This window comes from Pan troglodytes, chromosome 5 (assembly GCF_028858775.2).
Source record: "Pan troglodytes isolate AG18354 chromosome 5, NHGRI_mPanTro3-v2.0_pri, whole genome shotgun sequence".
Lineage (NCBI taxonomy): Eukaryota > Metazoa > Chordata > Mammalia > Primates > Hominidae > Pan > Pan troglodytes.
Genome location: NC_072403.2, coordinates 147,241,327 through 147,268,897, shown reverse-complemented (window position 1 = coordinate 147,268,897; position 27,571 = coordinate 147,241,327). Strand labels below are relative to the sequence as shown.

Below are 27,571 nucleotides of genomic sequence, written 5' to 3'. Positions count from 1 at the left end.
ATGCAAGCTGTACATAAATGATTTATTGTACTGATAATGCTCTCCTTCATTTATAAGTCTTTCACATTTCTTTTCTCATTTAACTATACTGTATAATAATCCTGAGAGATGGATTAGATATAATTGTTATTCCAATTTTAGAAAGGAGGAGACTGAAGTTTATTCAGGTTGAGTGATTTGCCCAAGGTCCCAAGTTATTCCAAAAATGGTAGTGTACAAAAAGGCTCTCGATTAGTAAACAATTTCAACTAAATTGTATCTTATATGCTTTCAACACAGCAGCTTTCCTCTTTTACAAGCAAGGTTATTTTATGTGTAACTTTTAATTTAGGTGTTGGGAAAATAAGGAGTTGGAATGGCAACATGAGTTCATCCTTCCCTCTTCTGTCCACTCCCAAAATTCAGTTGAATAATTAGACGTCTATTCATTTAACAAATATAATTATATATCACAAAGAGAAGGTAAAACATCCAGAAGGAAAGAATTAGAATGTTAGTATATTTAGAGAGTGCTTCATATAATGTCAGTGCAATGGAATTTTTTTTTTTTTAATTCAGTGGGCACCTACTACCATTTGGTAGTAGGCACTTGGAATGCAATAGGCTATTGTCTCTTTCCTGATGGGGCATGTTAGGGAGGGAGGAACGTGTCAGAAAATACAAGACTTACCCCATCACTGAGCTGTCCAGCATCAGTCACAGAACCCATCACTTTTATACCTAATTATCACTAGTCAACAGGATATGGAATATAGACAAGGGGAAGGAAGACGAGGGGGGAAAAGAGAACAAGCTATATTCTGACTTGTACTGCAGATGTTCAGGAAACGTTCCTGATAGCAATGATTGGTGTAATGATTGTAGCTCCAAGATTACTAAACCTTCTGAAGTACTCATTGTGTATAAAATCGGAGGCAAAAATACAATTTATTTTCTGACTAGCAATTCAAAGCTATTTCTCTTTATTTAACAAATGTACTGCATACTCTTCTTTTGGAATGCTGTCTGAATGTCCAGAGAATAAAGTGTCCTGCACAGATTGAGCAAGGCTTTATGGAGAACAGCCTCTACTAATCTGGAAACTCCCCAAGGGTGAAGGATCATGCCATTCATCTTCATATCCCTAGTATTTAATAAAGGTAGAATAAATACTCATTGAAAAAATGATTAATTTGGAAATGAATCAGTGTCTGGAAAAATTAACCTTACTAGTATCTTCAGTTATTCTTTTTTTATAATAGTTTTATTGAGCTATAATTTATATACCGTAATGTCCACTCTTTTAAAATATACAGTTCACTGGTTTTTACCATATTCACAAAGTTTTGCAACCATCCCTACTATCTGATTTTAGAGTTTTTCATCACCCCTGAATGAAGCCCCATATCTCTTAGCAGTCATTCCCAATTCCTACACATACACACTCCAAATACAAACTCTTGGAACATACCCCAAATTCCTGGCAGCCATTAATATACTTTATAGATTTGGCTAATCTGAACATTTCATATAAATGGAGTCAGATGGTATGTAGTCATTTATAACTGACTTCTTTTACTCAAAATAACGTTTTCAGGATTCCTCTATTTGTAACATATATCAGTGAACAACACAGGGATTAGGGGGACCAACCACCTGTGCAGTCAAAAATTAATGTATAACTTTTGACTCCCCAAAAAAATAAGTACTCATCGCCTGCTGTTGACTGGAAGCCTTACTGATAATGTAAACAGTTAACACATATTTTATGTGTTATGTGTATTATATACTATATTCTTAAAGTAAGCCAGAGAACAGAAAATGTTATTAAGAAAATTAAAAGGAAGAGGATGTACATTTACTATTCATTAAGCAAAGTGAATCATCATAGAGGTCTTCCTTTGTCTTCACATTGAGTAGCCTGAGGAGGAAAATGAGGGTTTGGTCTTGCTATTTCACTGGGGGCAGAGGCAGAAGAGGTGGAGAAGTGGGAAGGCGAGGCAGGAGAGGCAGGCACACTTGGTGTAACTTACTGAAAAAAAATCCACCTATAGGTGGACCTGCACAGTTCAAACTCATGTTGTTCAAGGGTCAACTGCACTACTTTTTATTGCCAAATAAGATTTCATTGTATGAATAGGTTACGTATTGTTATATTTGATCAGTTTATGAACATTTGGGTTGTTTCTACTTTTTAGCTATTAAGATAATACTCCTACAAACATTGTGTGTATAAGTTTTGGTGTGGATATATATTCTCATTTCTATGGGATATGTATCTAGGAGTGGAACTGTTGGGTAATATGGTAACTATGTTTGACACTTTGAAGAACTCCCAAAACTTTTTCCAGAGCATGTGAACCATTTTCAAATTCCACCAGCAGTGTACGAATGAGGTTCCAGTTTCTTCTCATCCTCACCAACACTTGTATTCTCTTCTTTATAGCCATCCTAGTGGGTGAAAAGTGGTTATATCATAGTGATTTTGATTTGTGTTTTCTTTATGACTGATGATGTTGAGTATTTTTTATATGCCATTTGTACTTTTTTTTCTGGAGAAATGTCTGTTTAAATATTTCACCTGGTTTTAAAATTGGGATTTTTTGTCTTTTTATTGTTTACTTTTAAGTTCTTTATATATTCTAGATACAAGTGTCTTATGAGTTAGATGATTTGCAAATATTTTATCCCATATTGTGGATTGTCTTTTCACTTTCTTAATGATGTCTTTTGAAACAAAAAGGTTTTTTTATGAGGTTCAGTTTATTTTTTCTTTTGTCACTTGTGCTTTTTGTGTTGTAATAAAAAACCATTTTCTAGCCTTGTCACAAAGATTTACTCCTATGTTTTCTTCTTAAGATTTTTATAGTTTTAAATCTTACATTCAGGTCTGTGATTATTTTGCATTAATTTTTATATATGGTATGATGGATAGGTCCACTTTCATCCTATTGCATGAGGCTATCCAGTTGTCTCAGCACTACTTATTGAAAAGAGTGCTTTGCCCTTTGACTGGTGTTGGCACCCTTGTCAAAAGTCTTTAATCTTAACAACAGAGTATATTTATGCAGTTTATCATCTATTAGATCTAGGATAATAAATTTTTCCCAAGTGTCCGTTACATAAGTTTTTGCCCTTCTACAGTATTTTTATATTGTTGAAGGCTCACTTGTTTTTTCCATTAGCATTCTTTAAGCAAGTATTTATTGAGTATCTACCAAGTATTTTTCTAAGTGCTTGGAATGTTATAGTGAACAAGAACCTTTTATTGTAGAGAGACACATAATCTTAAAAGGAAACAAGGTAGTTTCAGATAATAAGTGATGTGAAGAAAATAAAATAGGTTCATGGGACAAAGAATGACTGGGAGGGGAAACTACTCTCAAGAGGATGGTCATAGAAGGCCTTGCTGAGAGAAACACTTAACAAGGAGCTAGTCATGTCCTGCAAAAATCCTCATCTAGGAAGAAAACTGGCATGCTCAAAGAGCAGAAAGAAGACCACTTTGCTTAAGTAGTGTAGTGAGCAAGCAAGGGGAAACAATTGTAAACCAAAAAGTATCTGAGACAGGTCTCAATCAATTTAGAAGTTTATTTTGCTGAGGTTAAGGATAGGACCCAGAAGAAAAAACAAGAATCACAGACACAGTCTGTGGGTCTGCCTTTCTCCAAAGATGATTTTGGGGGCTTCAATACTTAAAGGGAAAAAAACAGGCTGGAGGAGAAAAGAAGGGTATGGTCACATTACTGAATCCTCAAGTTGCAAGAGAAAAGGTGCATGTAGGGGGATAGTCAATTATGTATTCATCTCACACTCAGTAAATTGACACTTTTCAAAAGATAAGGTGAACATGAAAGCTACCTGCGGAGATATTTAACCTTTTATCTGTAGCTATCTGCTTATGAATAAAAAGAAAAGGAACTCTTTGAATGACTCAGCTTTCAGCTTAATTTTTTTCTTTTTGACATTAGATTATAAATTACCTCAGGGAGGAATAACACACACTCTCTTTTTCTGTCTCTTTAAATTTTACATAATAACTGCTTTCGCTTCTGATCTTTATGTATCTGTCCCTCCACACACCTCTGTAAGCTTCTTGAAGCCAGGAAACTTCATCTTTTTTTTTTTTTTTTGAAGTATTACATCACCTACCCTAGATGAATATAAATTCAGCCAAGTTGAAGTTTATTGAGTTACGTTTAGTGGAAGAGTGCTGTAAAGGTAAAGTGGTAATGTATATTGTAGTCGAATCCACCTCGGAACATATTATTCACTGAAAACATTTTTTTAAAGGTTCAGAAAATAGAGAATCCAGAGAAAATATTTTTTTAATTTTTCTGTTTAAAACGTATATTTGGATATTTTTGAGATTTGAGTAGAATAGTGTTTTTCAATTATTTGGAAAGATTTTTTTAAAAAATAATTTTTAAAAACATAATTATTTTTTCGTGGCATTCCAAAACTGGATAACTGCAAATTAAGATGAGAACTTACAAACACAAAAAGGAAACAACAGACACTGAGGTCTACTTGAGGGCAAAGGGTGGGAGGAGAGAGAGGAGCAGAAAAGATAACTATTGGGGACTGGACTTAATACCTGTGTGATGTAATAATCCATACAAGTCCCTGTGACACGAGTTTACCTGTGCAAGCTTCACATGCTCCCCTGGACCTAAAAGAAAAGTTTTTAAAAAAAGATTTATTATTTTGGCACTATTTGGAAGACTGGCTTAACTGGAAGAGTAGTACAAACTATAGTAATCTATATGTGGAGCGTGGTGAGCAATCTAGTATGAGTCCCAGCTTTCTGGCCTTCGCAAGTAGGTGGAGAATGATGGCTTTCCCTAAGAAAGTAAACAGTGGGGCAAAGGTTAGTTTAGTTTTGAACTTAATGATCAGGAGATGTGTTTTAGATTTAAGAAACATCAGCATTAGAAGGCAGATGAATTGATGAAAACAAATGTTTCTGCCCAGTGTAATTATGTGATGTGAAGGAAGAAGAGGAGCTCAGCAGATCTAACAAATAGCACTGATGAGGAATGGCTGGACATAGCAGGATAACCAAGAGAAGATGGCTCCCCAGAAACAAAGAGAGAAGGATAGAGGCCTAAGTGAATCTGCTGAATTTGATCATTTGAAGTCCAGGGTTACCATAAGTCCAATTTAGTTTTATCATGGAGACAAGCTTTGTTGTACCCGGTTGAAGACTGAAGGATTCAGATATATGGATTGCAGTTGTGTGCTGTTTTTCAAGGAGTTTAGCTTTTAACGAAGCTTAAGGAAGTAATGGAATCAGAGGGAGAGTTTTAGTTGGTTTGTTTCCTCTTTGTTTTTGTACTAAAATAGAAGAGTCTGTGCTTCTAACCTGCAGGGAAATAGCCAGTAGGAATTCGAAAGTAGAATTTTTCGTTTTGAAGGACGGTCTTCCCTGTCACCCAAGCTGAGTGCAGTAGCATCATCACAGCTCAATGCAGCCTCGACCTTCTGGACTTAAGCAGTTCTCCTGCCTCAGCCTCCTGGGTAGCTGAGACCACAGGTGTGCACTGTCACGCCCAGCTAATTTTTTATTTTTTTGTAGAGATGAGGTCTCACTGTGTTGCCCAGGCTGGTCTTGAACTCTTGGACTCAAGTGATCCTCCTGCCTCAGCCTCCCAAATTGCTGGGATTATAAGCATTAGTCGTTGGGCCTGGCCTGAAAGTAGAATTTGGAAGAGCTTTAAGGATAACCCTAAGGGGACTGAGGGATGAATCTTGAACAGAATGCTCCTCTTCCTCTAACCCTAGAAGTAAAGACATAAGGATAGGTGGGAGAGGTCCATTCTTTCATAAGTTTGGAAATGAGAAGTTCAGGGGTTCAAGACCAAATTTTCTCTGTGAAGCAAGGCAGTGAACTAAGAGAGAAAAGGAGGTAAAAGTTTTGAGAAAACCAAGGTGCATTGAGGTAAATTGCTTTACCCTAAGGAATATTGCTGGATAATTGGTTTGAGCCAGGACTAGATCTTAATTTTGAAATTGACATGAAAGTGTCATATCAGTAATCTGTGAACCACCAGTCCTTGGTACCTATCAGAGGGTCAAAAATCACGATTAAATATAACCAAAATACTTTATAGTGACTGATTCAAATTTGAATACTGGTTTTAGCTAATGTAGTAGTAATGAACTGGTTTGGGGGTAAGATTTTTCTGGTATCTTATTGCTGTAGAAATTTTTCTTTAACAGTTACAGTGTTTTCTTCCAAATCCTTCACTTCTCTGTCCTGGCTTGTAAAGAAAACATCTGAGGACTGAGGGGTCATATTTGAATTGCTCTTTATAATACCATAGACTACTCATTGCTTAGACTTTACTAAGCTAGAAATCACAAGAGCATAAGCTACTCTTAAAATTTATATTATGAGAATGTAAAAGATACCTGACTTCAAATATCTTGAACCTCACTTTGGCTCAAGTTTTCTGTTTAACTTTTTCTTTAATACTGGTATTTTAATTTTTACAACAGATACATGATTTGCAAAAAAAAAAAAAAACATCCTGGGTATTATTGGTTTCTTTTTTTCTAATGCCACCAGAACTGCCATCAGATTAAAATATTATCTGCATTACTATTCATATTAGTGGAAAAATATGACAGCTGTCTGGGAGAGAGAGATGAATTTGTGAACTTTTAAGTATACAGACAGCATTAACATTCTTTCGGTTATAATTTAAAACCAACTTGAGATATCATCACAGCTTGAAACTTTATAAACAATTCTTCAGGTGAATGTAGCGTGTTATCTAAAATTAGCTAAAAGGGTAGACTTGTAAGTATACATGGAAATGAGTACTATATATCTCCCAAAGGTTTGAAATTTTAACTAATCACTAAAAGAGAAACTAATTGTCAGCTTGCTTAATATTGTGCATTCAATTTCATGTTCAGAGCAGCAAGTTTTTTAACATGAAAATTAACCCCCGTCTAGAGAATTAGTATTTGCATATTTTGCTTGTCTGCTTATACCCTAAAAGAGTAGGCAAAACAGTTTTATGATTAACTTGGCAGAAGTTCCAGATGATTTTTTTTCTTTATTATGAATTTCATTAAATTTTTATGCTTTTAGTTTTCTCCAATATGGAGGTATTAAACTGACTTTGGCAGACTGTGGTTTTTGCATGAAGCAAACAGAAAAGGGTGTTGTGAAAAGAGGGTAGATTGGTGTAGGGTAGACTATCTTAACCAACCTTTCTGTTGTTGTAAAATTATTAAGCAATTCTTTTCCGCAGCACATATTTCAAAAATAGATATTGCTTCACTCTATTTAATGGTTATTATTATTTTTCTTCCTCTAAATGGAATAATAAATATGTACGAGCTTGCTTTGAAAATGATTTGAGTTCTAATTTCAAAACAAATATCTAATAATAACAGTAATAATTAACAGTTACCCCAAACTTTAGAAATTATCTGCTCTGTTACATTGCTGCTCTCATCACTTTATGGACATTTGAATAGTCTGTAAAAAACTATGTCAAGAAAGATCAGAATTATAAAAATGTTTAGGAAGAACATATAATTATAGATTACAGGTTTTTAAAAAAAACATTTTGTTTTAAAAGAATGGCAAGTCTTTCTGTTTGAACAGAGGCATTTAAGTATCCTATTTTAACTTTCCTGGTATTTTTTGTTTTTAACACAAATTTCTGAAGAAGAAGACTATAAATGGCTATTGTGTGTATCTATAGATATATCTATATCTATAGATATGGATATATGTAGGTGTGTGTGTGTGCAAAGATGTGTGTGTATATAGATATATCTTCATTTCTGCAGCATACACCTGTTTGTTTGCACCAGATTTTTAAATGCATTACTTGATTTTAAGATAAAAATTTTCAGGAAGTAAAACTGAGAAATGATTCCAAAAAGAAGCGAATTAAATAGTTAAGTGATAAATATGTTCTTTTCCATTTGAAAGCACAGAACTCTGAAAAATTGGCTACATCATCATATGACATCATAAATACCTAATTACCCTTACTTCTAGTGATGTTAATAATAACTAATATAACACCTTATTTGTATACTACTTTATGGTTTGCCCTTGCCAATATATTCTATTTAATCTATTTCTTATTTAATGTTCATTAGTGCTTTATGGTTAACATATGAATAGCACTTTATGATACCAGTTCATCATTATTGCTTTCCTGGCACATTCGCATTGAAGTATAGCTATTATTTTTCTTATCTCCATTTAAAGATGGAAAGTGAAGCTCAAAGATATTAAATGAGTTTGTTGTTTTAGGTATTGTATCACTATAACTGGTCAGTTTTGATCTGTATTTAATGGATTTTGATAGAATTTTTAAAGCTGGGTGATATTTTAGGACTGATGTGGTATTTGACCCCCCCAACTACTTTGGAAAAGACTTTTATTTTTTATTGAGATGACATAATAGTTTAGTTACTTTAAAACTATATTAACATATGATCTTAATTGACTTTTTCACTGAATTTGCTAACTCTGCTCTAAGAGAAAAACCTAAACTAAGATATACTGTTTATTATCACTGTTTAAAAGCAAAAAATAGAAAAAAAATTTACAAACATGTAAATAATGAATCAGATAAAGGGCATGTAACAAGAGCCCAGTATTGTCTTATACAGAACATCAAAAGGAAAATTTTAAATGCTTGCACAGTAGAAGTCCTCTGTATGGTTTTCATTATTTAAACAAAAAAATGGGAAAGGGGCTGTTTTAATATAGTAATATTTATATGCCATAAATTATCATTTTGTTTATTTACAGATTACATTTTTGAAGTGAATTAGGAATCAGACTGTCAATTTCTCCAAAATAGATCACATTTTATTGTGCTTTTTGAAAGTAATGAAAAAGATTAAATGATTGATTTGTTAATAATGAAAAAAAGATAGATTTTTTTTTCTGAAACGAATTCTGATTTACAAGATGAATTTGCCTATAAACATTTCAAGCTTTTTCAGTGAACTATTTATTTTCCTACAAGAGCTATAGTTAAAATGTTGTGTTTATTATGCATTTCATTTCTGTGAGGCTAGTGTGCACTCAGATAATCATACTAGGTTTTGTATGTTATAGAACATTGTATTTACTTACAGAAATGTTCCTTCTTATTTTAATGATATTTTTAAACAGTATCCTAAGAGTAAGGTGTTTTGATGCAATGGAAACTATTTCACATGGCAAGCTAGGTTACAGCTGTGTTATCTGTGTCACCATGATGTATATAAACATGAGTAGTACAGGTGTTTTCTGTGTATCTCTGAAAAGGAAGTACTTGCTGTTTCACTAAAATGCTAGGGAAATGTGAATATGAAACATTTTTACTCTTCCTTAATTGAACCAGTCAAGGAGTCATTTTTATTTCTTGCATTACTTTGCATAACTTAAGACCACTCTAAGTTATTAATAATGTCAAGTCCATGGTAAACTTTAGTAAGGCTGATTTATTTTCATATAGCTATGTTCTAATTACTATTACATTTTTTTCTTGATGAAAATGATTCCCTTTTGTAAACTTTACAAACTAACCATGTACATCATTACCACTCCTTTTGACCTATCATGTGTCCTGGTTTGTATAATAAGCAAATATTTCTCATCCAGTTTTTGCATTAGTAATCCAGGAAATTACACTGTAGTTTCTGATTTGTTTTCCTAATACAGGTCAACAAAAATCTCTCATTTACTTCACCACCAGCAGTTTCCTCACAACAGTCTAAGTTAAAGCAGTCAAACATTCTGACCGCTCAAGAGATTCTACATCAGTTTGGTTTCACTCAGACCGGTGAGCCCCTTTCTTACTTTGACAATTCTTTTAAATGTTCAGATGCTTGTTGTGTTGATGAATATCACTTATTTCTTTAGAAATAAAGCTCATAATGGTCGGTTTTTACACTTGACAAATTATATTCTAGCATCTCTTTTGTCCTTAAAATCATCAAGGTTATTTCAAAAGTAAGTTTGGAATTGGTAACAGTAGATACACTGAACCTATGTGCTATTAACAGATAATAATTTAAAACTAGCAAAACACGTGAGTTTTAAACCTGCATGATGTTAAATCTGATTCAGTTTCCCAATTAGATAAAGAACCCATCATAGATGGATAATCCCATGTTATAATTCATTTCAAGGAAAGCCAAGGTAAAATACATTTTGGCAGAAATAGGATGTAACCTGTAGTGATATCACATCCCATTAAAGGGCAAATTAACAAAATATGCAAAAAAGCTTGTTACATAACTATACTGAATCACTGAAGTGAACTATACAATTGTTTTGGCAAATGTTTTAAATGAGTTTCAATAAGGTTTTTAAAGGATATCAAAGGAAAAACATCTAAGTGAGAAATGTTTTTGTGGTATTGAAAGATGACTTTTTCTGTTCATTAGCTATATGTTTTTGACAGTATTTTTTCTATTACTGAATTCTTTTAGAAAGGTAAGAAAGCTGAAAATAACAATTATCTTTTACAAAAATTATATGAAAAAGAAAATTTGAGTATGAGAAGATCAGCATAATTTACTTAGAAATTTGAGGACAATATATACCACTTTTTTACCTTGAAAGTATTTGGAACTTACATATACAAGTTATTTTAATATTGCTGTATAGGTTACATGTTATAGTGAGAAAATGCTTGGATTCACAACTCTTATGCTCAACCCTGGCTGTGCCTTTTATAACCCTTATTACCTGCAAACCTTAGGCTCTTCATTTGAAAACTGAAAATGATATTTATATTATATATTGTTGAAGTTTAAATGAGATTGCACATATGAAAACACTATAAGCATAAGGTGCTATGTGAATATAACATATTTATATTGTAAACATGATGAATATGTGTAAGCTAACTTTGAACTACTTTGAAATCTAATTTCAAGTCACTATAATAATTAATAACAGTTATCTCAAACCTTAGAAATGTTTAATTTCTAGTGTTCCAGATATCTGCCAGAAACTAAAGTAATAGTGTTGGCTATTGTTATTTCCAGTGGAGCTGCGTCATGTACTACTTCTTTAGATTATTCTTTTCGCCCTAAATAGATACTTGGCTTGGCTTCAGACCTTGTCATTCTTATAACTAGGAGGGAGGGAACCTCTCTCCACCACTCTATCCCTACCAGCTGTCTGGGAACAAACTTTTCATTCCACAATTCAGGATTAAGAGCTTAGAAGGTAAATATCTGGTTGAGTTAATATATTGTTTAAAATTCATTTAAGCAGTATCTTATGTCTGTCTGCCAACAAGATATAGATAATACATACAATTTTTTTTTTCATTTTTTGTAAAGGGAAAGAGCAGAGGGAATAGGTAGGAAGGCCTTTGAAATGGGAAGAAGGATTACCACTGAGACAAATTAAAGGGAAAGAGGGATATGATAAAGGCAAGCCTTTCAGACTTCACAATTATATATAGGATTGGCTCCATTTCGCTTCAGTTTCCATGGCCATGTAGGCCATAAGAGGGATATTTATATCCCTGCACATACTATCTCAGAAGCATGACCATTAAGCCATTTGGTTACTAATATGTCTAACCTCATTTTAAGGCGTATCTTTCTTAGAAATGTCATTGAGATATCACTGAACAGAAAAATTGCAAAAGCATAATATGTGGTCCATCTCAAAATGGCCAAATTAATCTCTTTTATTAAGAAGCCAGTGTTTATGAAAAAAAATCCTGCCTTAGGAACCAGGTGAGCTAGTTTTCAGACCTAACTCTATTTCTAAACATGGAATCTTGAGCAGTTTCTTCAGGCCAGAATTTTCTCATCCCTCCAAATAAATGAGTTTCTGCTTTAAAAATTCTGTGATTCTATTCAGTGTTCAAATCAGTTTGTAAAGTGGATAAATAATTAAGTGTTGATTGTACGAATAATCTATTAGAATCTGAAATACATGACTACAAAAACAAATCATGTAAATAGAATGTTTAAAAATAAAAATCTCACTGAAAACCTATCTGAAATATACAAGTCACATCTGTCGATATTTGCCTTTGGACAGTATAAAAGAAAGCTATTTACACAGAGCTAGTAAGTATGAGCCCATTAGCGCTCATGCTAGGAGACTTAAGAGTAGGGGTTGATTTTATATATATGTAAGTGGGTTTACATGCTAGAGTGCTAGACTCTGCAGTGGGTTTATGTTCTGTTGTAACTTTTATTGATCTTTTTCAAGGTGAGTTCTAGGTAACGGAGACTGCTAGAAAAGTAAGCATTTCTCTCTTCTTTGATTTGTATTCCTCACAATTTCTAGAATGCTTCATTTATTCATTCTAAAATCATTTTAAGTGACCACCTTGTTTAAGGCCATCTATTTAGCATGTGGAGTAAATGTTACAGTCTCTGCCTTCAGGAACCTCTAGTCTGGCTAGGGAGACAAATAAGTATGCACCAAATTAAGTCAGAATGTGACAAATTCTGAAATCACAGTGTAAACAAAGTGTCACCAGAATAAAGAGGAATAGGAGAGCTAAAATATTCTCAAACTTTATGTGTTCCAGTGGAACTCTTGGTTTTTTTGCCCCAAAAACCCTTCCCTCCACCTCCACTTCCCCTACTACCAAGTTTTCCTAATCCCAGTATTCCACAGCACCATTCACCCAGTTGTTTAGAGATAACTAGGAGCCACTCGTGATTACTCCTTTTCTCTCGACTTCCCTCTTTCCCACTTGCCCATGCTGTATTTGGAGTTCAGCCAATCTTTCTCCCCAACTGCAAAATCCCATTGCAGTAGTCCCTGTACCTACTGCAGTAGCCCTGAATAAAGTCTTTCTTACTGTGCTTTAACAAGTATCATTGAATAATTTTTTTTAACAATACTTAGAAGAGAGCTTGGTATGGCTGGGGAGTGGTTTGAGTCTTGGTTTGACTGGAAAAGGTGAGATGAATGTGTTTAAGGCGAACTAAGTTTGCAGAGGTAGATTGGGTCAAATCATACCGCACTGAGGAATTCACATTTTATTCCCTAGATCAGGGGTCCTGACCCCCGACCCACACCCCTAGATGCACAGCAGGAGGTGAGTGGTGGAGCTGGGAGCATTACTGCATGAACTCCGCCTCCTGTCAGATCAGTGACATCATTAGATTCTACTGTGAACGGCGCACGTAGGGATCTAGGTTGTGAGCTCCTTATGAGAATCTAATGCCTGATCTGAGGTGGAATAGTTTCATCCCAAAACCATTCACCTTTCCTCATCCCCTGCCCCCCAGTCCATGGAAAAATTGTCTTCCATGAACCTGGTCCCTGGTGCCAAAAAGGTTGGGTACTGCTGCTCTAGGTAAAAGAATTATCCAAGGAATGAATATGAAAGGGATTCTAAAATGTATTTTTTTCTTTGAATACAGCTGGCATCTATGTGAGGAATAGGTTGTATCCAGAAAAGCTGGATACAGCTCCTATGAGATGCTTATTTTAGGAACTGTTCATTAAGCTATTAGTCTAAGTTCTTAACAAATCAGATAATCCTATAAAAATTAAAACTATAGCATCTTCCCTGAGTAATTTTTAGAAGAAAAAAATTATAATTTTAGCATTTTTTGTTTAATTTTAGGGCATAGCCCATCTAAATGCCTTACCATGTAGTAAACATCTTATATTGTGTCTCAAAACTGTTTCCATGCTTTTCTAGTGTAATGAAGAAAATCTATGAAACAATAACAGCAACTTGCATTTGTATGAAAATTTATAAAGTGCTTTCATATATATCCTTATTTGATCTTCAACAAAACTCTCTGAAAAGTAGAGTAAACATGAAAATCATAGGGAGTGAAATCATTTTAGAGCTTCTGGGACCTCAAAACTTTTATTACTCAATTTCTGTACAGTGAAACCGAGAATCAGAGAGGCTGACATGTTAGAATTCACATAGCTAGTGGCAGTCATGTCTAGCTCAGTACTTCTCATCCTCACCATACCAAACTGCCTATTCCTAGACGACGGTACATGTTTAGGGAGATGAAGTGGGCTCCCTGCTCACAGCCCTCAGGGAGACTGTCTAGAGCCACTCCTTCATTCGTTGTCCTGCCACATTGCTAAGTGGGCCCTCTGGCTATGAGTATTACCTTCTTTTTTTTACTAGCTTTAGAGTTCTAAGATATATTGCAAAGTAATAATATAAACAGTATAACTCTTTGGAAAAGGTGTGGTTTTTGAGACTGAGGTGTCAAGGAGGACATCCTATTTCCTGAGGATTAATGAACTTACATCTTTCTTTAACCTTTAAATATAATTATGTTTGTCAATTGTTAGACTTTTTTAAGGCTTGATTTCCAGTAATTATGGTATGTAGTCTCCAGTCCAAACAACAGGCTCTGTACAGAGAAGTTTTATTCTATGTTATTTTATCTGAATCAAGGTCACACTCAACCATCTCAAGAGTCCCTGCTATAGAAGAGGGGTGTCCAATCTTTTGGCTTCCCAGGGCCACATTGGAAGAAGACTTGTCTTGGGCCGCACATAAGATACGCTAATACTAATGATTGCTCATGAGTTTAAAAAAAATAAAATAAAATAAAAACACAAAAAACTCATAATATTTAAAGAAAGTTTATGAATTTATGTTGAGCCACATTCAAAGTCATCATGTGGCCCATGGGTTGGACAAGCTTGCTGTAAAACTAAGTTTTAAAATGTGGATTATTCAGTAATAAAAATCACTGTTACGGGTAGGTAGGGGAGAGAAATTAGCAGGAAGTGTTACTACTGGCAATGTGGTAGTTGTATCATCTTTGCATGTTTATATTTGAAGGACAGCATATTTCATTTTTATGGACTTTGTATATATTTTCACAGCATTGCTCTAAATTAAATTTAATTCATATTAAATCGATAAGTCGAGTCAAACAAAAGAAAATGAATCATTTTATTAATATGACTTTATTCATGCACTCTTCATATTATCTTTATTAATTGTAAACTTACAGTGTGGTGATAGGGATGACATGATTTTTTAAAACTATGAATAGCTTCTGCCTTCTCCAAATTTTATTTGTGTTCTCCGTTAGACCTTGTAAAACTATGTTAAACTTGATAACCAACCATTTAATCGAATGTTTTGCCATATCCTATTTTCCTTCACAGTGAAAATATTTGATTTAAACAAGATCATAAAATCATTCAGTGACTGTGGTATTGGTTAAGAGATCTGTCAAGCTAACTCTTGTGCTTCGACATGTTGAATAATATTTGAAGAACCGTATTTTTTTTTTTTTTTTTTTTTAGACAGAGTCTTGCTGTCACCCAGGCTGGTGCAGTGGCACGATCTCGGCTTACTGCAAGCTCTGCCTCCTGGGTTCACTCCATTCTCCTGCCTCAGCCTCCCGAGTAGCTGGGACTACAGGTGCCCGCCACCATGCCTGGCTAATTTTTTGTGTTTTTTAGTAGAGACAGGGTTTCACCATGTTAGCCAGGATGGTCTCGATATCCTGACCTCGTGATCCGCCCACCTTGGCCTCCCAAAGTGCTGGGATTACAGGTATGAGCCACTGCACGTGGCCGTATTTTTTGTTTTTTAACACGGAACCTCACTCTTGTCACCCAGGCTGGAGTGCAGTGGCGCGGTCTCAGCTCGCTGTAACCTCCACCTCCCGGATTCCAGTGATACTCGTGCCTCAGCCTCCTGAGTAGCTGGGATTGCAGGCGCCTGCCACCATGCCTAGCTAATTTTTGTATTTTTAGTAGAGACGGGGTTTCACCGTGTTGACCAGGCTGGTCTTGAACTCCTGACCTCAAGTGATCCGCCCATCTCAGCCTCCCAAAGTGCTGGGATTACAGGCATGAGCCACTGCATCTGGTCGAAGAACTGCATTTTTTCATTCATTTTGTGTGTCTTTGAAAGTACATACTTACATTCCCTTGACCAGCTCTTAAAATTGAGAGTTATTGTTCCAGTTAAATTTTTTATTGTTTTTAAGATTTTAGTATATTGAAGTTTTAATTTTTTATAGAGAAATGTAAAACTTTTTAGACAACTGAAATGTGAAATGAATCCTGGATCATAATTTCACCAGAGATTCTGTGATATTCTTGTATAAGCCATTGTAGAAGGTAGATTACATCTAAGCTGGAAGCATGATGATTCTTGTATTTCAAAGAAAAAACATTTTGGCAAAAATTAATAATTAGAATGACTCTCAATAAACACAGCTGATGGTATAAGGGGGTTTCCATTTTAAGGAAGGTAAAATGAGCTTCAAAGACTCTCATCTCATCAGAATTGGCAGAGCTTTCTGTTAGTATTACTTCATGAACTTTAAACTGTTAATTGAAAAAGAATGTTTGATTTAATTCTGGTTTCAGACTTTCAAAATTCCAGTGTTTCAGGTGGTACAATAGGTGAAAGGCATTAATTCACTATTGTAGATTAATAGGTAATCTACAAAATTAACTGATTTCTATAGGCAGATGCCCTTAAATGTCTTTTATGGTACTAAAAAGAATCAAAAATGTTTTTATTATGCAGTTTTTAACGACAAGAATTTGTTTTCCAGACAGTCACTTTGCTGAATTCAACACATGTATGTTATGGTGGAAAAAGCACTAGACTCAGGGTCAGCCAGCCAGAAGAACTGAGCCTGACCTGGGATCCCACCACTTCCTAACTGTTTTGTTAGGTAGTTCACTTTCTCTCTTCGGATAAATGTCTCCACGTTTCCTACTTCATAGAATTGTCAGAATCAACACAATACATTTAATACTTTGAAACTCATAAAATATTGGCAGAATAAACAGTATGAGGTTATGGGAGGCTTTTTTGATTTTTTTTTTAGTTTGAAATTATGCAGTTTGTTTTGTTGCCAAAAGAGTGGAAGATATCTTATTTTAAGATATAACTTAATAAAATTTGTTAAGTGATGATTATAGGAAAAGGAACATGTCAAAGAGACAAATAATGGATATAGTATTTTTAGAAGCATGCCAAAAAAGGCATTAAGATGAAGTAATTTCAAGAAGAAAGTTGTCAAGCATCTTAAACTTGAGTAATCCACTAGAACACTTAACTTTCCAAACTTTAGCTTTCTACACGAGTACCACCCTTAAGCCGTCTTTGGCATGTAATGAGATAACATTGAGATTTTAAGATGATTAAAATCAAAGTACTCTCTCATCTGTGTAATCTGGCCAAAATCTATAGGGCATGGGTTCGGTTGGGGGACAATCCTTTATTCCACAGACATTAAAATAGAACAAAAGCAACAACAGAACTCCATTTGCTAGCCTCTGTTTCTCTTAGAATTTGACCATCTCTAAGAACATAATCCCCAGAGGTATCAAAAAATCTTGAGATACTTCATATAATTCCATTTTGCAACCTGTAGTTTTTCCTCTCTTAAGAAAATGCTTTTCAGCGAGGTGCTGTGTCTCATGCCTGTAATCCCAGCACTTTTGGGAGGCTGAGGTGTAAGATCACTTGAGTGCAGGAGTTTGAGACCAGCTTGGGCAACATGACGAAGCTCTGTCTACAGAAAATACAAAATAGTTAGCCAGGTGTAGTGGCATGTGCCTATAGTCCCAGCTGCTCAAGAGGCTGAAATGGCAGGATCACTTGAGCCTGGAGGTCGAGACAGAGCAAGACCCTGTCTCAAAAAGAAAAAAGAAAAAAGGCCAGGTGGGGTGGCTCATGCCTTATGATCCCCTTGGGAGGCCGAGGTGGGCCAATCAGCTGAGGTCAGGAGTTCAAGACCAGCCTGGCCAACATGATGAAACCCTGTCTCTACTAAAATTACAAAAATTAGCCAGGTGTGGTGGTGGGCGCCTGTAATCCCAGCTACTCGGGAGGCTTAGACAGGTGAATCACTTGCACCTGGGAGGCGGAAGTTGCAGTGAGCTGAGACCATGCCATTGCACTCCAGCCTGGATGACAAGAGCAAAACTCCGTCTCAAAAAAAACAAAAAAAGAAAAGAAAAAACACTTTTCTAGGCCAGGCACGGTGGCTCACGCCTGTAATCCCAGCACTTTGGGAGGCCGAGGCAGGCGGATCACAAGGTCAGGAGATCGAGACCATCCTGGCTAACACGGTGAAACCCCGTCTCTACTCAAAATATAAAAAATTAGCTGGGCACGGTGGCAGGTGCCTGTAGTCCCAGCTACTTGGGAGGCTGAGGCAGGAGAATGGTGTGAACCCGGGAGGCGGAGCTTGCAGTGAGCCGAGATCATGCCACTGCACTCCAGCCTGGGCGAAAGAGCGAGACTCCGTCTCAAAAAAGAAAAAAAAAAACAAAACACTTTTCTATAGTAGATAACATCAAAATGGAAGAAAAGGTGCTTTTTTTTTTTTCACCAAAAATGTTTTGTTACAATTCTTTATTGACAGAAGCACTGATACGTGGAGGAATGAACTTCAGATTAGGAATTAACACCAAATTTCTAATTCAGCCTTTATCCTTCAGAAACCACTTGATGTATTCAGCTTCTGAACTGCTTATAGTAGGCCAGACGATATGTTTTGTGCTAGTTGTTCAGATTAAAAATTATACACCCTGCCTTCAAGAGTCAACAGTTTTTTGTTAGAAGTAGACAGTTACTCACTACAGTGTGATCAGTGTTCTCCCATTGGTAAATGCTATAACATCATAAAAATGGTAAAAATGTTGTGAATATATTAAAGCCTCAGACTTATGTGTCTGGGGTAAGTTAAGAAAGAATTTAAAGACACTGATTTCTGCCATTACACCTTCCTAAATCCATCAATGTTTCCTTGTTTTGTTTTTGTTTTTGTTTTTGTTTTGTGGCGGGCTGTTAATGCTGGGCATCCTTCACTTTCCAGGGATTTCACAGCCTGTTTAGCTTACGTATTGTACAAATGAATCTTCTGTTACTTCTCCTGGTTTTCAGTCAGCTTTTCCCCCATGCAAATATGCTGATTCCAGATTCACAGGTTTCATAGTCAGATAGCTTCTATATCTACTACAGCCCTCCAATAATGTTTTCAGACAGATGTTTCTAATCGTTTTCCATCTTCTATAAATTTGTTGAAATCTCTAATCTCTTCTTTTCAAGCTCAAAAGTGACCTTTTCATTGCTAATTCCAGTGGTCAATTCTTTGTTCTTATCTTACTTAACCTATCAGCAGCATTTGACACATTGGATCACTTCTAAATACATGGTTTCTGGGATACCACATTCTCTTGGTTTGCCTCTTATCTCATTAGGCACTCTTCATTCTCCTTTGCTAATTTTTCCTCTTTTCTTCCATGTCTTATAAGATGGTTTCACTGCAATTTGACCCTGTTTTATTCCCTATATAAGCCCACTCCCTTAGTGATCCCATGACTTTAAATAAAACTCATATGCCAGTGATTTTCAGATATTTATCTTCAACCCATACCTCTTTTCTGAACTCTAGATGTACACAATCCATTATGGTAGCTAGAGGCTGGTATAACATAGGAACTAAATTTTTAATTTTATTTCATTTTAATTAATTTACTTTTTTGGGAGGTGGGGGGGATGGTGTCTTGCTCTGTCACCCAGGCAGGAGTGCAGTGGCGCGATCTCGGATCACTGCAACCTCTGCCCCCCAGGTTCAAGTGATTCTCCTGCCTCAGCCTCCCAAGTAGCTGGTACTACAAGTACCTGCCACCATGCCCAACTAATTTTCTTATTTTTAGTAGAGGCGGGATTTCACCATGGTGGGCAGGCTGGTGTTGAACTCCTGACCTCAGGTGATCCGCCCACCTCAGCTTCCCAAAGTGCTGGGATTATAGGTGTGAGCTACCATGCCTGTCCAATTTACATTTTAAAAACCACATCTAGCCAGCAGGTACCATATGGGCCAGTGCAAGTTTATAAAATCCACTTCATTATCTGACTCCCAGCAAATCAGATGTTACAATATAAAGAATAGATTACCATTTAAAAAACTGAATGCAAGTAACACTTTTAATAATAAAACTTGCCTAATGTTGAAGATTTTGTGGTGGCATTTCATCATCATGATTTTGAAGATGTTATTAATAAGCAATTTTGATTAGCTTGAATAGGGACTCTAGAAGTGTCGTATTTTTCCTATTTAAATAAATACATGAGATTCTGGTAGCACTTAGCCGGAGGTCAGAGGCATTTGTATTTAGATCCATATTCTGTTGCTTAATGCTGTGACTTGAGCAAGTTATTATTTCATTTCAGAGACCTGTCATTTGAAAATAGAGGACAGGAAAATGTTTACTACAAGTGAAAGGTTTTAAATACCAAAATTTGTTTGTCTTACAGTGCAATAGGAATAATAGATTGTATCTTTATAACTATATTCAGAACTACTTTAATCATTGAACGTTTTTATTTTAAATTTATCTAACTTCCCACTAAATTTTAGAAAGGGAAAGCACTATGTTCTTAGAACTAAACCTAGTAAATGTCTTATGTTAAAATCTATATTTCTGTGGTACATATGTATTATTTCTAAATATAACTTTCAGGCATACTGTTGAAAACATTTCAATAAGTGGTTTTTATTATATAAAGTAGAAGACTTGAAAGGTTTCAGCTACTTTATCGGAACATAATTTATACCGTGGTGAAAGTAGTAAATGTTTTGCAACTCACTACTTTGCCTCTAGGGTAAAGGAAACTCAGTAATCAGTTTACTCAAAAGTGAGAATTGAAGGAAGAATTACAACAATGCCATATGGCTGCAACAGGTGAGATGAGAGGGTTGGTTATAAAGTAGCTAAATTATTTTGACCAGGCATAACTTCATTTTTTTATAGTTTGACGATATGACTACATTAATATAGTTTACTATAAACCATAAAATGCATTTTATAATTTTGTAATCTCAAATCGAAATGGACAGTTCAATTTTTAAGATAATTGGGCATACAAAATGATGTTGTTATAAAATATATTTCCAAATACTTAGATTTTAAAATAGGTTTTTCTATAACTTTTTTTTTTTCTGATAATACACTTAATACATGCCTTTGAAGAAAATGAGTATTCCATTCTGGCTGAGCAAGATGACTCACACCTGTAATCCCAACACTTTGCTTTGGGTATGAAAAATGGGTTCACACCATCTCATATTCTCTATACCATACCAATGTAATCCCGTCAGGTGATCACTTGACCCTAGGAGTTCATGACCAACCTGGGCCACACAGTGGGACCCTGTCTCTTTAAAAAAATGTTTTTTTAATTATCCAGGAGTGGTGGCACATGCCTGTGGTCCCACCTACTCAGAAGGCTGAGGCAGAGGGGAATTGATTGAACCCAGGAGGTTGAGGCTGCAGTGAACCATGATTGTGCCACTACATTCCAGCCTGGGTGACAGAGCAAGACCCTGTCTCAAAAAAAAAAAAGAAAAAAAAAAAGGGAGGGGGGAAGGAAGGAATCAATCAATCATAATTTTAAGCCATCTTTAGTTCTTCACTATTACAGTGTATATATTTATATATACAAAATGTTGGACACATTTCTGATAATGAAAAATATTTTAATTCACAAAATAAAAGGTCTTTTTCTCCAAATTAATCATATATACTTGTTTTCGCATATTTCACATCAGTGTTCATTTCAGCCATTATATTCTGTGATTCTGTGGTAAGTGATCCAATTTTTAAAAAATTATTATTATTTTATATATATATATATATATATATATTTTTTTTTTTTTTTTTTTTTTACTAATTTTGCTTAGGATGGGCACCGCCTGGAACCAAGCAAGCAGCTCTTCATGTTTCCTCCCCTGGGGGAAAAATGAAATAGCACTTGTATCACAAAAATAACAGTTTTTTTTATTTCCTTTGTAAATCCTTATGTCTCAAAGTAACTTTTTAAAAAATTAAATCTGTGACAAGAAATTTTTAGTTTTTAAACATTTTAGTTTGTGTCTACTGAAAGCTCTGGAAATTCAGAAGGAGGCTATCTAATTAAGCTCTCATTTACCCTTAGGTCATAATCTGCTAAAACTATACTCAGAATAGCCCTAAGGTTTCCCTTAGAGAAGTGAAGTGCATACTTTTGCATTTTGTGGTTTAGTCAGTTTGGTCTGGATAGTGAACAGTCTGTGATATCATAGAATTTACTGGTAATGTTTTCTGGAAATGAATATCCATCACTTATTGAAGATGTTAACTAACAATGGAAATTAGGTTTAGGAACCAGACCTTCTGGTAATGATAGAGACTTAGAGATAATGTTGATTTGTATTTTCTAGAATTTTAAATGCACATTTTTAAGAAGCCTTTTCCTTGAATGAAAAGTGAATGAAAATGTAAAGAATCACTGTGTTGTTCTTAGTCAGCAACTTGCCTACCAGTGTGAGAGCAAAGTTATTGAGAAATATGGAAAGTGACAAATGACTATATGCGTGACTGGTCATTTTTTTTAAAACAATGTAAGAGATTTTTGTGTTATAAATGGTTAATAAGTAAAAAGTGGAACATTGTTCTTATTTCAGACAATTTACTTTTTTCCTCAACTTTCTCTAAGAAAACATTCAACTGTAATTCGTAAGGAATAAAAGTTAAGAATGATTTCTAACTGGTTTCCATCCTTTTTTTGAGAAGAACCAGAAATAACACATTTTAATAGAAGTACTCTAATGAAAACTGTTATTCAGTTTAAAAAATAAAAACATTTTTAATATTTTCAAAAGTTAATTGAAGCAGTTCATCAAGCATTGTTTATGGAGAGCCTACTATGTAACAGAGACTCTGCCAAGCACTGCGAGAAATGGAAGATGAAAGCCCTCAGAGGCTTTCCAGTCTATTTGGGGAGTCCAGCAGGCAAAGAAATAGTTATAATATGATGGTGGTAAATTCAACAGGGCATGCGTATAAAACACTGTGGCAGCACAGAGGGGAGAGTAAGTCCGATTACATATATCATCCTTATAAAGTGCACTTAGTTTTATGGCCTTGTTTAGAAATTTATCTTGCCCATGCAGTATACAACAATATCATCTATTTTGGAGTTCTCTAAATGATAGCTTAGAACTCAGAATCTGGATTTCGTTGCTGGCCTTTTGTAAGGCTCATGTGTCACAAGTCATATAATGATCTTAGTATGCTTTCTTCAAATCTGCCTCCCAAGGATCTTACGGCATTCTGAGAATAAGTGAGTTTATGCTTAGTAGGACTCCAGTTTATTTCATATTAATGTCTATGTGGGTGCGTTTGTATTTCATATTAATGTCTATATGGGTGTTTGTATGTATATGTGTTATTGTGTATACTTGCCACTTTTTAAAAAGGAATCAAGTCTTTTACATCTCATTGCTGTTAAATTTGTCTGAGAAATATAGGGCATGAACAGGTGTTTTGTTTTGGCCAACTTAGAATCAGTGAAGCTTGTTTTTTGTGGGAGTCCACTTTTCCTTTTTTTTCCCCGCCTTCAGTAGTGACATTATGAGGCATAATGTTATCTCAGTCTTTTTAGTCTGATTTTGAAGTGAAGATTTAATGAAGAGTTGAAAGTAAAACACTTTAAAAGCTAATGTAAAAGGCAGATATAAATGCACATATAACAGGCAAATTAATGTGCTTAATGTTCACTGAACTACTGCAGGGAAAAAATAACATAATAAGTGTATTTTTAAAAATAACTTCTCTTTGCTTTGGATATGAAAATCTTTTTCTAAATCATCATGCTTATGTTCAAAGTTTAAATTTAAAAGTTTTCCCTAGAACTTAAAATGTCTCTTTTATGGAAAGACCTGGAAAAAATGGGTTCACACCATCTCACATTCTCAATACCATACCAATGTAATGGACCAAAAAATGTTTTCCACCATTAAATCCCTTCTTGTTTTAACTTTGTACTTTTTTTTGGGGGGGGGGTTATTTTACTTAAAAAGATGTTTAATTTGTACACATGCAGGTACTGGGAATGCAAGATCATTTATACATTCAGTAAGTACCCAGTGCATACTTACAGTGTCCCAGGCACTTTTATACATGCTCTGAACGTATCAGTGAACAAAATTGGTAAAACTCCACATCTTTGTGTAGCTTACCTTCTAGTGGAGAATGACATTAAGCAAATGTAGTCTGGTTATCCCTCAGTATCTGGGTAGTTGGTTTCACGACCCTTTGTAGATAGCAAGGTCCTTGGATGCTCAAGTCCCTAATATAAAAGGGACAGTATTTGGATATTGCCTGTGTACATCCTCCTATATACTTTAAATAATCTCTAGATTACTTATAATACCTAATACAATGTAAATGCTGTATAAATAGTTGTCCCGTATTGTATAGGGAATAATGACAAGAAAAAAGTCTATGTGTTCATTACAGATGCATTTCTTTTCTGAATAGTTTCAATCCATGGTTGGTTGAATGTGTGGATGCAGAACCCATGGATGCAGAGGGCTGTTAAATAAAAACATTATAATGACAAAGCAGGGAAGGGAGTTGCACCTGAGGAGTAGGGTTAGGTTGCTGTTTAAATGGAGTGGTCAAGGAAAGCTTCACAAAGTAGCTGAGAATTAAGCAAAATTCAGATGATGACAAAGAAGAAAGAGAGGGAGGGAGGGAGGAAGGAAGGAGGGAGGGAAGGAAGGAGGGAGGAAGAGGGGAAGGGGAGGAAGGGAGAGGGGGAAGGGGAGGGAGGGAGGGAGAAGGGGAAGGAGGGAGGGAGTTGGGGGAGGGAGGGAGGAAGGAAGGAAGGAAAGGGAAGGGAGCTTGGAAAAAAGGAAGCTAGGAAGGAAGGAAGCTAGGAAGCTGTAAGTTGTTTGGGAGAATAGCATCCCCATCCAAGATCCTGAAACAGGAATGTACTTGGTATGCATTTTGAACAGCAAAGAGGTCAGTATAGCTAGATTGGAGGGAACAAGGAGGAGAGTAGAAAACAGTAAGTTCAGAGAGGTAGCAGCAGGCCCAGATTGTACAGAACCTTGTAGGAATGAAGTGCAGAACTCAGCCCCATCCCTAGCACTGCTAGTATTCACTGGAAACCTATTTTTAAATAGGTAGGTAGATGGGATTGCATAGTTTGATATTTGCTGTAAGAGGAATGAACAAAGTGTACTAGAGAATGCAGATGATATAGTAACAAATTCTGTGTTAAAGAAGACAATAAGGCCTCATAGAGAAGACAGTATGTGAACTAATTGTAAGATGAGAAGAATCATAAAAGGTGTTAGGGCATTACAGCTAGGAAGGCCAGTTAAAAGGTGATTTAATAATTGAGATAGGAGAAGGGGGTTGAAGTAAGAGAGTGGAGATGTTAAATCATTAACATGGAGGTCTAGAATGTGAGTGAAGATAGAGAAGTAGAATTTGAGGGTGCCAGAGGCTTCTAATTTAGGTGAATGAGTGGATAGCAATCCATAAATGAAAATAGGAGATACAGGAATATTGAGAGGAAGATAATGAATTGTATTTTAGATATATTGAGTTTGAAATGCCTAAAAGATATTGTGGCATTTCTGAAACACGATATCTAATAGCTTGCTCAATCATTTGAACCTCATTTATTAAATATCCTACTATGAGTCAAGCCCTGTGCTAGGAACTATACAGTGTATTTTGGAATATAGGCTTAGAGTGTAAGTATAGATGAAGGAGTCATTGGTATATGTGTGGTATTTGAGCCCATGGGAGTTAATGAGATAAGCTGGAAGAGGCTATTTAGTGAAAAGAAACTAAGAACTATTAGGGGCGACTATGAGGTGGATAACTTGGATGTTTGTTACCCAGAAAGACAGTAAGGAAAAAAAGGAGGAAACAAGAAAATACAAGAAGCTTCTTTTGTTGTTGTATTTTTTTTAACTCTGCATTGTAATAACAAATCAGTAAAAAGGAAATACTGAAATTATAAATTTACCTTTCTTATCCTTGTTATATTTATACTTTTGATTTTCAGTCCATAATATATTGTTAAATCTATGTTAATCTATTGTTAATCTACTTTCAATCTATAACATTATTGTTAAAATAATGTTAAAGACAGATATTAAATTATATTTTAAGGATTGAACACACAGAATTGAAGTTTGTTGCCTTTGCCAGTGTAATAAATATGTGGCAGACTTTATTAGGAACACATCCTGCTAGCCTCAGATAGAATATATAGAGCATGTCACAAAGGATACGATTTGAACAGACTTCAATCCATATTAGAGTTTACTGAGGAAATTTATCAAATACTAAAAATTGTAGGCAACTCTTTATGGTTTTAGGTAGAAATTAGTATAGTTGGTATTTGATTATTGGTTAGCACAATTAAATTATTTGGGCATTAGTTTAGAAGTCTATTAAATCTGCTAACTTTATGTATTCATTTTATCAGTGAATTTTATTTTTGACTAATATTTGGGAATAAATAATACAGATTATTAAAGACTGGCATAGCCCAAGAAGGTCTTCCCAGAGATGTGAGTTGCAAATAACTAGTCCAAGATCACATATCTAACAATTGTCAGAGCCAGTCTTCTAATACATGCAGAATGGCCCCAGAGTCAGGGCATATTATACTAATAAATTATCCCTTGAAGTATGTTTTTTTCTAATTGTAAAGGAACAAATACTAATCATGGAGAATTATAAATAACTGATATCTCTGGTTGGGACAGTAATTTTCCCAGAAAACATTATTTTTCAATAAACATAGTAAATTTATTGAATAGAGCAGTCAACATGTAGAATATAAATATATAATATTTATTCATTCATGCATTAATTTTTTAGTTTTCTCTTATTTTTAGGAAGGTGATCTGATAAATCCAGAGTTGAGAAGGAGTGCTCTATTTGTTTTCTAATTGCTTTTAATAATGCTGAGACATTTTTAAAATAAGAACTCAGGCTGGGCTCAGTGGTTCATGCGCCTGGTACTTTGGGAGGTTGGGGCAGGAAGATTGCTTGAGGCCAGGAATTCAAGACAAGCCTAGGCAACATAGTGAGACCCCGTTACTACAAAAAAATTTAAAAAGTAGTTGAGTGTGGTGGTACATGCCTGTAGTCCCACTACTCGGGTGGCTGAGGTGGAAGGATCACTTGAGCCCAGGAGATCAAGGCTGCAGTGAGCCATGATTATGCCGCTGCACTCCATCCTGGGCAACCAAGCAAGACCCTGTATCATAAATAAATAAATAAATAAATAAATAACTCAAAACCAGATTACTCTGCTTATGTGGAATATTTTACAGTGTTCAAAACTGTTAAAGATTCGGTTGCCTACTGTAAGATAATCGTCTATTCAGGCAAAACTGTTGAAGATTCAGTTTGCCTACTGTAAGATAATTAAATGTCTATTCAGGGCCTATTATTCCCCAACTTTATTTTGAAATTTTTTTTAACCATTAAAAAATTGGAAAAATGTAAAATAAAACCCCTAAATTTGCATTTGCTTCTTCCTTCCCAAAACTTCATCATACATCTGCTAAAGTAAGGATATTTTACTGTCTAACCACAGTACCATTATCATACCTAAGAAAAATAACCAAGATTCTAATCTAATAAACAGTTCGTATTCAGATTTCCGTAATTGTGTCAAATAAGTCTCAAGCAGTTTTTTGTTTGCTTGCTTATTTTATTCAGCATCCAGTCCAGATTCATACTTAAATTGCTTGTCGTGTCATTAATATCAGTTAATCTAGAATCTTTCTTTGGTTG

The 27,571-nt window shown here is 35.1% G+C and overlaps 1 protein-coding gene across 31 annotated transcripts in view; it reads left to right on the top strand.

Moving 5' to 3' along the window:
* Nucleotides 1–27,571, top strand: part of AHI1 (Abelson helper integration site 1) — a 217,531-nt gene that overhangs the window by 92,943 nt on the left and 97,017 nt on the right. For 28 of the 31 annotated variants that reach the window (XR_010157779.1, XR_010157782.1, XR_010157781.1 and 25 more), the window contains one exon: nucleotides 9,671–9,791. Coding sequence is in view for 25 of the 31 variants with exons in the window: in XM_054686934.2 (XP_054542909.1) it covers nucleotides 9,671–9,791 (121 nt within the window). In the remaining 6 variants the exon portion in view is untranslated. Of the gene's footprint in view, nucleotides 1–9,670; nucleotides 9,792–16,506; nucleotides 16,758–27,571 lie in introns of those variants that run through there. The other 3 variants (XM_001170533.5, XM_054686940.2, XM_009452061.5) reach the window with 1 other exon arrangement.